General features: G+C 35.4%; 1 protein-coding gene across 1 annotated transcript in view; it reads left to right on the forward strand.

Moving 5' to 3' along the window:
- The window catches only part of ATG10 (autophagy related 10), a 110,983-nt gene extending 98,681 nt beyond the window's left edge, over positions 1-12,302 (forward strand). Inside the window, exons 6-8 of the mRNA XM_087715687.1 lie at positions 8,375-8,472; positions 9,873-9,988; positions 11,410-12,302. Coding sequence (XP_087571813.1) covers positions 8,375-8,472; positions 9,873-9,984 — 210 coding nt within the window. The 3' untranslated portion in view covers positions 9,985-9,988; positions 11,410-12,302. The remainder of the gene's footprint in view (positions 1-8,374; positions 8,473-9,872; positions 9,989-11,409) is intronic.
- The last annotated feature ends 377 nt before the right edge of the window (positions 12,303-12,679 follow it).

Raw genomic sequence — 12,679 nt, forward strand, 5'->3', positions numbered from 1 at the left:
GATACTTTTGTAACCCTTTCCAGATTCATGCAAGTCAACAATTCTTGATCGTAGGTCTTCTGAGAGCTCTTTTCTGCGAGGCATGGTTCACATCAGACAGTGCTTCTTGAAACCAGTAACCCCACAACAGGTGTCTGTTTTTAAAGGGCAGAACAGCTGTCAGCAACACATCCAATATCATCACACTGATTGGAGTCAAGGTTGGCTCACTCCTGGCTCCAATTAGCTCTTGGAGATGTCATTAGGCTAGGGGCTCACATACTTTTTCCTCCCTGCACTGTGAATGTTTACATGTTATGTGCAATTAAACCATGGCAACATCTAATGTTTGTGTAGTATTATTTTCAGCAGACTGTGTTTGTCTATTGTTGTGACTTAGATGAAGTTCAGAGCACATTTTATGACCAATTCATGCAAAACTCCATGTAATCCCAAGGGGTTCACATACTTTTTCTTGCAACTGTATGTCTATGTCCATGGAAGAAGGAACTTAAAACCAGCGAGGAGTTCAATAGTGTATACCGCTAAGTCACAAAATGACTGAATCTTGAGAAGAATGTGAAAAACAAAAAGATTCTTTAGATGTATTATTATCAAAAATATTATCAATCCAGATTATATCAGTATAATATTTATATATCTATATCTATATATTACTAAAATTCCCCTCGTTGTGATCTTTTAACTTGGAAAAATGATGCATCATAGGGCAACAATTTTAAAACCAAGATACTGCAAATGAACTAATGTATAGAATGCATCCAAAATCCAGGACCCATGAAATTTGAGAAAGTTATGACTATTTTAGTGCTACTGGCTGCTGTTGTGTTCACATTATCTTCATTTTCAATGTTCTATGACAGTTTCCCAATCAGTTTTACAATTCCTCACTCCCTCTCCCACTCAGTGGCAGCCACTTAACTGTCTGCTGGGAATGGAAGGGGGAAGGAAGAGTGGGAGGAGCAGGGAGGAATCTTGTGTCCCTCCGTATCTTCCCTGATCTGCATCAGCATCTTTTTCAACCCATGTGGCATCTCTTGTTCAAGAGCTGGCATTATATGAGTGCTACAGGTAGTCTTTAACCATGACTGGCTGCTTAGCAGTCATTCAAAGTTCTGATGGACTTGAAAAAGGAACTTACCATATGGATATAAAGTTTTGATAACTGACCTCCCAATCACATGACCACATTTTTGGTGCTCAGCAACTGACCTACATTTACAGTATCTCAAAATCATGTGACCACAATTTATGACGACCCCCCCCCCCCCGGAAACCAGACTCTACTTCCAATTTCTGGCAAAAAAGGGCCTATAATGAACAATGGTTTCACTTAACAATCATGGCAATGACCCACAAGCTCATATGGTTGTAAATTGAAGAACATTTGTACTTAAGTTTTTAATCAGGCTAGAGCTGTCTCAAAGGTTCTTTTTCAAAAGGTAACTGGGCTTTGTTTTCTTTTAAAGACATTTCACTTTTCATCCAAGAAGCTTCTTCATTTCAATTCAGTAAAAACAAGTCCAGTTGCCTTTTGAAAAAACACCTTTGGGACAACCATGAGCAGGATGACTAAGAATTTCCATAGTCTAGAAAAGTATTTTTCAATCTCAGTAACTTTTAAGCTGTGAGGACTTCAACTCCCATGCTAGCTGGGGAGTTCTGAGAATTAAAGTATGCACATCTTAAAATTGCTGAGATTGGGAAACAGTGGTCTAAAGGAAATAAGAAGAACAAACAAAATTAAAGATTGAGAGTAAATATTTATTTCCTCTGACTGAATCTCTAGAACTAACTGAATTGCATTCAGAAGTACTTACCGTACTGGATAGTCTGGTTGAAACTTTATCAGAAATCCTGGTCAAGAAGTACAGGGGAATAGAAACATTAAGAAACATTGATTAATAAAAGTTACCACATCTTTGTCCAAAATAAATCTGCCAGGCAAATTTTATTTCATGTTTCAATGGAATAACTTCCTTAGCAGTTTGTGGGAATGCTGTAGACATAAATTGTATATTTTGATTTTAGCAAAACATTTGATAAAATATCTTGTCATGCTGATTAGCAAACTGGTTAAGTGTGGGCTAGATGACATAGTAATTAAGTGGATACATTAATTATGGCTCAATACTCCTACTGAAAGAATGCATATTAATGGATTCTCATAATTGGAGAGGGGTATCAAGTGGGATGTCTCAAGGATCAACCTTGGTTTGTTATTTTCATTAATGATTTGGATAAAGTAGGGAAGTGGATGCTTGTCAGATAGGCAGATGAGGCAAACTTGGATAGATTAGCTAATACTGTGGAAGACAGATATTCAAAACAGTCTTTATATATTGGGAAAAAGTGGGCTAAAAGAAATAGAATGAATTGAGATGAGTGCAAAATTGTATACGTAGAAAACAAAAACAAATGTACAAGTAAGAAATGTTACATAGAAAAAAGAGCAGGACCTATTGTCTCTTGCTCCAGATTCATGTTCCAACACTATGAAAACTTTATCCTAGTGCAGGAGTCCTCAAACTATGGCCCACAGGCTGGATACGTCCTGCCAAAGCCATTCATCTGGCCTGTGTTGGATCACAAGGCTGTCTTGCCCACATTGACCCTTGTCAATGTGGGCAAGACAGCCTTGCCTTTGCCGAGCGCAGGATTTACCTTTGCGAACCCCGCGGTCTGGAACTGGAAGGTAAGGTCAATGTTTTTGGCTGGTAAAATGCTTCTGGAGGCCGGGGAGGTCAAAAACAAAGCGCACGGAGGCACTGGGAGGCCTCTGCATGCCCCGTTTTTGGGCTTCCCGGCTTCCAGAAGCACTCTGCCAGCCAAAAACAGGGTGCGAGGAGGCCTCCTGGGGCCTCTGTGTGGCCAGCAGACTGCTACAGTAGGACTGGATTGGAGGACGAGGGCTGCCTGCTCGCCCACCTGCTGGCCCGACTAGTCTTCTTCAAGCAACAAGAAATGTGTTACTTTTGGGGAGACCAAGGGATTGCCCCTCCTCCCTGTCGGCCAGCTGATTTTTGGCATGGTGCTCATCAATTTCTAGACATCAGATTCCTACCATCCAGCACCAGTTCAGGGATTCCTTTCCCTCCTCAGGGGACAGAGAGAGAGAGAGGGAGAGAGAGAGACAGACAGACAGACAGACAGAGATAGAAAGAAATAGAGAGAGGGATCGAAAGAGAGAGACAAGAGAGAGAGAGAGAGAGAGATTGATTGTAAGCTCCTTGGGACTGAGAAGAATTGCTGTAAAACTGAGTTTCCTGAAGTGGATCACTAGACTCCTAAACAACTTAAAAAATGATCTAAAAAAAGAAAAGTTAACCAAAAGAGCAACATGCAAACAAAAGCAAATAAAACACGCCCAGGAGCAAAACAAATTAAAGTTTAATTTGTGTGTATTGTTTAATGGACTGCTAAATTGGCCATGCCTACTCAGTCACATGATCACCTACCCACCCCCATCAAAATCACCTAGCCAATCCCACCCAGCCGGTCTGTCCCCCGCCAACAGTCTGAGGGACTATGAATTGGCCGCCTGTTTAAAAAGTTTGAGGACTCTTGTCTTAGTGGATCAAAAACTGAAAATGAACCAGCACTATTATGCGTTTGCTAAAAATGCTAATGCATTTAAATATATATTAAACACAATATCCAAATCACAGGAATTAATTGTTCTGCTCTATCCTTTATTAATGAAGCTACATTGTACTATTTGGAAATTTGTCAGTGTGATCATTTGATTGATTTAAATAAATGAAAGGTGTGACTATTTTAATTTAACTAAATTATAATTTAATGTTTTCAGTAATTCTAATTAAATACCCTCCCCTCCCAATTCCTCAGCCTGAAGAACAGATGAGATACTTGGGGTACTAAAAGCAAGTTCAAGTACAACCATTTTCTGCTGCCCTTGATAAAAGCTTGGCATACCTCTGTGAATGATTTTCATCAAAGCTACATCATGCAAACTGGATGAGACAGGATGTTTTGGACAACAGTCCCTTTCCACTGCAGGAGAAATGGAGTGGCCATAAATGCTATGATGAATGCTCCAAGGCAGTTTAATGTAGCACTGGAGAAAATAGAAGCCATTACCACTGGAGAAGTTCCAGTTATGACAGGGAAAATAAATGGTGCTGTTACAGGAAATGTACCGATAACAAAATACCTGCTGTTTGGGGGAAGAGAAGTAAAACATACAATACCAGCTATCCAGAACTAATTACCTTGCGGTATCCATTACCCAAAAGTGACATTTGTTGTTAATTGAAATTTGACATGTATTATATTTCACATATTATTTTAGGCATTATCTTACTGTAAGCTTACTCTTTAAAGTTGTATAACCTCAATGGAAAGGTCCGGTTATGGGGGGAATAACGATTGCTTTCTCAGGAGGTGAAAAAAAGAATAATTAATATACATTTGCATTGATGTCTAATGGAAATGATTTAGTAGAAATATTGTATTTGGTCAGATAAAACAAGGATAAATAATATGAAACCAGAAAAAATAAACTCTTCCCTAGATTTAGTACATTGCCAAAAGAAACTTATACCCTCACATGTTCAAAGTACATGTTTTAGAAACCAAATCACGCATCAATAAAAACTCTGTTTTTTTAAATATCAGAGCTGTTGTTTGTCTATTTACTCTGTTTGGATTGCTGCATGAAGATGAAATTATCATTTAATTAAAAAAAATCTGATCCATTCATATTAAAAGATTTTGAGCAATAAAATTAAGTCAAAACTTTTGTTTAAAAAGCCATGGAAATTGGAAGGGGTAATATGAATGGGAGAATGAATATATCGAGAGAACCAAGTTTACAAACACATAGTGAACAGGCATTATAAGAAGGCCTTTTTGATTTACATGACATTATCCACTTTGTAGAAACAAAAAATTCTAGAAGAAAGCATCATATTTGATATATTTATTCCTGTCCACAAAATATTTTTTTGTTTCAAGATATTGGATTGCCTCAGCCAAATTTCAGATAGATATTAATCAGGAGTTGAGCTACTGAAATAGCAATTTCACTCACAAAAAGATTAAATTATGACTATTTTTCCCCATTTAAATGGGTTTGTGTTTACTGTATATGGATCAGTGTGAGTCATCTTTCCTTTCTGTAACGTATACGCAAATCTGTCATATGGAAACCAAATTTTACCATTTGTGTGTGGGGAGAATTCTTGAACTTGCCTGACACACATAATAATAAAAATTTCATATAGTTGTTTTTCAGTTCTGTACTTTGGAACTTTTAAATCAGTTTCTTTCCTATTTCCTGTGCTGTTGTTTGTTTCTTTGATTCTCAGTCTCATAGTTTTGGCAAAACCAAAGTATAAAGAGTTGCTTCCAGAGCTATTTGAAGAGCTATTGGTGCATGGAGGGAGAAAAGGATATTAAAGAATTGGTAGGGGGTGAGCCATTTAAGAGGGAAACAGCATCAAATATTTAGGATAGCTCAATTTTTTACCACATAATACTTCTCTAAACATGGGAATCCGGCTGATAGCATGGGCCATCACACTGTATATGTTTTGATTCCTGCAAATTAATTTCTTTCTACAAGAACAGAAGAGACCATTCTTTTCCAACCTGGCAGCATCTAAGCATGTTAGACAATAACTTTATCTCCAGTCAGCACAGGCTAGTTAGGGACAAGGGAACTCTGCTTCAGCACATTTGAATGGTGCCAGTTTGAAACAAGCAGATTGATAATTTAACTACTACAACACACTGGCTGTTTAGTTGTATTTGTAGTATTAGAGAAAGGACATGTCATGCTCTTTTGGATGGACTGTTAAGAGTAAAAGAAGTAGCACCAAACAAATACACACTAATGCTTCATATGAAAACATAAAATGTTACTCAGATGCTGTCTTCTGTCTATACTTACAAAGATCAAACTTACACAAGCAATGGTTTTGCCTGCAAGACTGTATAATAGCAAAGTGGGTTTTTGAAGAAGTTTGATAGACTATTGATGCGTTTGAACTTTTATGATGGAGGAGATTCTGAGAGTATATGGGTAACGTAGGAAACAAAAATTAGTCCAAATTTCTCACTCAAGACACAAATGACAAATTATCATATTTTAGATACATTATAAAAAGACCTCTCTCCAGAGAAAACTATCATAATAGCAAATGTGAAAATAAAGGGAAAACAACCAGTAGATGGGTGGGTTCCTGCCGGCATTACTGCCAGTTTGCAATCCACTCAATGTGCCTGTGTGCGCTATTCAATGTAAATTGTTTTGCTGGCATGCGCAGAACAATTTATAGTGAACTGCACATGTACAGTCACTAAAATCCAAAATGGTGGTGGTCAAGCGGCAACGAGGGAACCATTTTGGGGGTATGGCAGGACTGCATCACTGCCGCTTCTGAGACCCAGGCCTGCATTCCACTACCAGTTCAGCTGAACCAGGCTGAACTGGCAGCAACCCACCTCTGAACCAGTATCAAGATGGATGGATTTTATTATCGTGGCAGTATGTGTATCTTTAGAAGACCTGAAGAAGGTTGGGGGTATATCAACCTACAAAAGGTCTCTCTATTTTTTCACTAAAAGTTGACATTCATTTGTTAATACATAGTTAATAATAGATAATGGATGAAATTTTGATAATACAAATTTTATTGCCAGTTTCAAGATTTGGCTCTTTTCCAGAAATCTGTCTTTGCAACAAGTCTTTTAAGTTTTCCTGATGCAATAGTAAAGTTTTTTTCCCCAGTTTGGCACTTATTTCATAATGAAAAATGACATCAGTTCATTTATATGAGTAACAGATGGTAATATCTTTGCATGAATTTCTAGTTGCGATCTACAGGATTGAAATAAAAGGAACCTAAAACATATTTAATATTCTTCTATCTTCAGTTCGGTAAATGTTATAGTTTCAATGTATATTTTTGCATATCCTTATAAATTCATTGTTATATTATATTTTGCACAAAATTAAAGATGATAAATTTGTTACACTGACTGAATTGTTAATTTCCAAAATCAGAGTTTCAGAGTTTAAATATAGAGCTATAGGATAAGAAAATTTTAATTTCTAGTCAAGTTGAGAATTGAAATTCATGAACATCTAGAAAATCATATATGACCATTTCCGGATAGCATAAGACAGATATGAAAATGAGTGTGTTTATATCTCCAAAAATAAAAGAGCATTTGATTTATAGAAAAAGAACATGCAATAGTCTGATGCTAATGTAAGCTGGTAAATGTAAAAATAATAATCATATATATATAGCTAAGATTATCTTAAATACATTAAATTCTTCTTAAATATATGATTATAGTTATATTTTTTATTCTCATTTCTCAGTTAAATTATATTTCTCGCTGTTATGTTTTTTGGGGGTCCAGTTTGAAAAAAGTATGCGAAAAAGATTGTGACAAAGTAGCAAAGTTTATTTTGTTAGTGCTACGAAACGACAAGAATATAATCAAAATGTTTATGAGCCAAATGTAAATTCTGATTGCCAAGCCCAATAATGACTAATACAATTTCGATAACACCAATATTGGTTTAGCACTTAGCAGTAGGTCTGGACTGAAAAAGAACAGTAAATCATTTATATTCAGAGTTAAATTTATTCATCTCTGCAAATCCTTTTGCTAATACAAAGAGAAGGAAAAAAACGTAGCTTGGAAATTCGTAATTATTCTTATTTTAACATTTTATGCATTTTATCCTGCCCAACCCCTGTCCTGGCACTATTTTCTTGTGTGATATTTTTTTAAAATGATTTAGAATGTTGTGTATTTGGAATTTACCATGAGCTTATAATCTTGTTAAACATCCTTAATGTTCAAATGCTAAATAATTTTTTCATATGTCTAATATTTTAAGAATAATATTTTTATGGTACATTTTAAGTTAAATGCAGTATTTTATGAATGTTATCATTATAACTACAATTTGTATACAGTTATAGTTATTTAAATTTTGTTATTTAATCATATTGATACTTCTGTAGTTAAATAAATGAAGATAGTTTATGCTATTTTCATTTATTTATAGATTCATGCATCAGGCTTGTTAGATTAACGGTCCGCAATCTTTCCGGCTTGGCAGCCTGGCAGATGGAGGAAGAGAGGATGGTTCCGTGTGAGTGGTGGAGCTTCGCATGTGAGTGCAAGTACCCACATCTTGCACATGTGCCTGCCACTCACACAAGCCCCTGCTGTTCATGCAAGTAGAGCTGCGCACACGCTCTTGCCCACCACTCGCGCAGCCCAGTTCTGATTGGGTTGCAGCCTACTAGTGGGTCCGGGCTCAGGGATGAGGACCCTTGTATACTAAAAATGCATTTACACTGTTAACCAGATTATCTTTTTTCAGGAACATCCATTACTTGGTCAGCCTTTCTTTGTACTTCATCCCTGCAGGACAAATGAATTCATGTCTTCAGTATTATCCAATTTACATAAACAAAAAAAGTGAGTAATACCAGTGTACATTCTCAAACCCAACCTTAAATATTTCATGAAAAAAATCAATAGTGTATTTTTGATGATGAACTATTGCCTAAGACCATCCATGTTTCCTATAGCTGGGGGGGGGGAGGTTACAAAATAAGGTGCTAATTCCTAAACTTATTGTTATAATTCTTATAGTTACATAGTTCATTTAGTTCCACCGTCATAACTTCAAACAGTTGCTGAAGAATGATTGTAAGTCAAGGACTAACTAGATACTGTTTCTTTGTTGTTGTTGTTATTGTTCTTTAGTTTGAGCAGCTCGATTTTTGCTTTCTGTTCTTTGCTGGTTTAACACATTCTGACCTTTCTTTCCTTGGCATTATTTCTACAAATCTAGAATACTAGTACACATTTTTCCTTAGTGGCCTCACTTAATGTCCTTACCTGCTATATATGTCTTTTTTCCAGATTGCCACTAACATTTTTATGAAGCTAAATTGGCTTCTGATGTTTTTCTTTTTCTTTGTTAAATTTAGTTACAATTGTGTTTTGAGCATCTTCCCATTTTCTTTGTCTGCCACCTAGTATTGCTTTGTATTGATTAAAGTCTGTTTTCTTAGGGTTCAAGAGATGTGTTTGACTATAATCTGGCTCTGATAGTAGGGAGCCACCAACTACAATTCCTCTCTTTGTTATTTTTGCAGGTAGCAGTTCAGTCCTACTGCTGTTCAGGGATGAGAATTTAAGCTTTCTCATGTTTCTCAAATACTAAAAAATTCAATTGAATGCCTAAAATAGAGAAATGTGAGAAGAAAATAAGCTATACTCTCAGATCAGTGTCGGGTTGTCCACTTACTTGGGTTACTTTACAAATAACTTGATGCTTTTTAAAATTCATCAAAGTCCAGTTCTATGGTCTTTAAACAATGTTTCCAACATTCCTTTCCAAAAGAGCTTTCAGTAATATGTGACTTTGTGCTTTTATTACATTACAGGTTCCCTGTATGATTCAGATCTGTTGAATTTCATTTACAATATTTGTAGCTTTTCTTATTTAAAACAGATTTTTTTTTAGAAACACCCCCCTCGCGAGTTGAATTGTCTTCTTATACTTAATTTAAAGTATAAACAATTGTAGTAAAATGATTTCACAATCACCAACTAAAAGAGTTTATGGTGGTATCTCTTGCAATTAATTAATACTCTGCAGAGATGTCTAACAACTGTATCTATCTCAAAATATGCTGTACCGGAAAGTTAGAATTGCCAATAATGAAAATTGTTTTACAAAATGCTCTTTTTTATAAGCTGCATGTCATAACACTTTAATAAAAATAGTGCCCAACTTTCAAAGGTACTTGGAATATTTCATTACTGTTCCTCTAAATAGAAATGTGCATTTTCTTTTTTCTTTGTAGGCATACAAACTACATTATTTCATGGTTGAGTGTTGTTGGCCCAGTTGTGGGTCTCCATCTGCCTTTGAGTTATGCAAAAGCTAATTTGGAAGAGACTACAGCTGCTGATTAAAGAGGTAAAGTATAGGGATGTCATTATTTATTTTTTATGCCATTCATCTCCACAAGGGGCAACTCTAGGCAGCTTACAACTAAGTAAAAACAATAAGATAAAATATTAAAATACATATTAAAATTAAAAATGATTAAATATCATCAAAGATGGGAAGGAACAGAGCAAGATGTACATGGGATGGAGGTGGAGTCTTATCTCAGTCTATCAGCCACCTCCAGTATGACACAAACAGTCCTCATTGGGTCCCCCGGCCAAAAGCCAGCTATTCAAACTCTTTCAAAAAGCCAGAAATGTCCCAAAGGTGCTTTTTCAAGAGGCAACTGGACTTTCTTGTTTTTCTTTGAAGATGTTTCACTTCTTATCCAAGAAGCTTCTTTAGCTGTGACTCTCATTCTTCAGCTCCGGATGGTAGGGAATGAAAGGATTTATGCCTCTTGCAGACATCTGGTCATTTGCATTCTTTTAGAGAGCTGTTGAGGCCCCCTGGAAGTTTATCTGTGTTGTCAGGGTCACCTGAATAGCGCAAATAGTTGTGGAACTTTCTTGGAATTGTTGAAAGGACTGTGTTGTAGACTGTGTTGGAGATAGATGATGTCATATCCCTTCCCTCTGTTGAGAGAAGGTTGTTCAATTTTGACATAAATGGGCTCTAAACTGGGGTCAGTGAGGGGTCAAAGAGTCCATCTATGTCAAAATTGAACAGGCCTGTCTAAACAGAGGGGGAGGCATACAAGATCATCTATATCTAAAATGGGAGTATGGATTTTCTAAAAGGTGTTCTCCTGAGTTTGTTGCTTTTATTTTTATTATATGGCTTATATATTATATTTTGTATCTTTCCATTGATTTTACACTGTTCTTTAGAATATTATACACTGATGGTTTTTGTGTGAACATTCCAATTCTCTGGCTAGTGCAGATTAAATAAACGATAATTTTTCACTATGGTTGAGAAACTGGAATGAGATATTTTCCCTGTTTCTCTATAGAGAAAAATTCTTTTCCATGTTATATATGATTGTTATTTATGACACAATACTTATGATTATGACTAATAAGATTAGTCTCACTTAAGAAGAATAAAATCTAGGATGTGAACTGTAATAAAATGAATATGGAAGGATCCTTCACATACTATATTTTTTTCTAGGAAAAACAAATACATGTTGAAGTGATAACTGCATCTAGTGAATCTAAAATTGCTTGTTTTTTTTCAAAGTATGTTTTCAATGATAGTTATTTGTCTTAAATATTTATGCAATGAGAAACTGTTTTCAAATGTTAAGGGTAATTATTCTAATAATCTAAGAAAAATAAAAGCAAAATTTATCAAAAGCAGTTTAGATTAATCATTTTCTTCATGTTTATATTTTGATCTCATTCAAATCATATTTTCTGATTTCTTTTTCATTGTTATTTCAGATTATGGACAAAAATATGGATTTGGGTGAAATATAAAGTGTCACAAGCTTGTAATTTAACTTATGCTTGGAACTAAGAATAATACAACAGTGGAGACCATGTTGCATTGATACAGTCTAATGAACATTCAGTTTACAAATAAGATTTTATTTCAATCAGGATACATGATGCCATCAGGATACAAATATTGATTTATATTATAATTTATTTGACTGTTATAAGTGGGAAAAAGATATTCCTCCCCCAAAACAAGTAAGAGAACTATATTGAAGCAACACCTGGACAAGTTATTCAAATCATAGAAAGAATATAAGCAATTGCCAAAAACCATCTGAAACCAGGAACAGTTATAACCATTTTTCTATCTTGACTGCTGTTGGAGCTTATGCAAATTAATGAAAAGGAATAATTTGTGTGAACGGTTGCCTTGCTGCAGGACTCATGAGCAAAGCTGATAATATAACTTAACATTCTTCTTTTGAAGATTTAGTATGAAATGTAATCATACAGAATGTTAATAAGCCAGTGCATATATAAGGAAAACTATTATTGGCTACAGCTTCTATTTATAAGCTTCATAGTATATTCAAAAAGGCTAATATTTATATGACTTATGACCAATTTTATAACACGGTGGCAATTTTATTTTTTCAAGTGTCTTTCCTATTCCTGTAGAAATGAAGAACTTAGATATAAAAATGCAGTAAGGGATGCAGCTTTCACCAACTTATAATTTATGGTCTATCAATCAAATGTCTTAGCCTGGGTCCATACCAGAAATAAGCCAGACCTGGTGGAAAGTGCCTAAGGGGTCAAAATGGGCTTTGAAAAGAATCTGTTACTGTGTCTGGATGTCATTCTCATAAATAAAATGGCAGTTGCTTTCACACCTACTTGTCTTTCTGTATGCTATTTCTTTAAAGAAAAATGTTGGACTTAGAAAAAAGTAGTATATGTAACAGCCCAATCCAAACCAAATGAAATTTAAGTCCTCTAAATAGCATGAATCTTTGTTTTCTGATTTTCCCCCCCAGCTGGTTTTCTTTTCAATAGAGTTGCATAAAGATAAACTGCGCTAAAAAGTTTACGTTACGAGTTCCACGGTTTTATTTACAAGTCTGTTTCATGCCTACAACAATCTAGACAGGCACACACATGCTTATGTATGGTTGTGGCTTACTCTTTCAAGAGGTTAATTAGCAGTCGATGTATGAAACCAATTAGCAGAAAATGGCCAGGTTTTTATTTCAATTATCTTATTTAATTAGTC

Source organism: Thamnophis sirtalis, unplaced genomic scaffold (genome assembly GCF_051295495.1).
Source record: "Thamnophis sirtalis isolate CommonGarterSnake01/CBP01778 unplaced genomic scaffold, rThaSir2_p1.2 scaffold_5, whole genome shotgun sequence".
Lineage (NCBI taxonomy): Eukaryota > Metazoa > Chordata > Lepidosauria > Squamata > Natricidae > Thamnophis > Thamnophis sirtalis.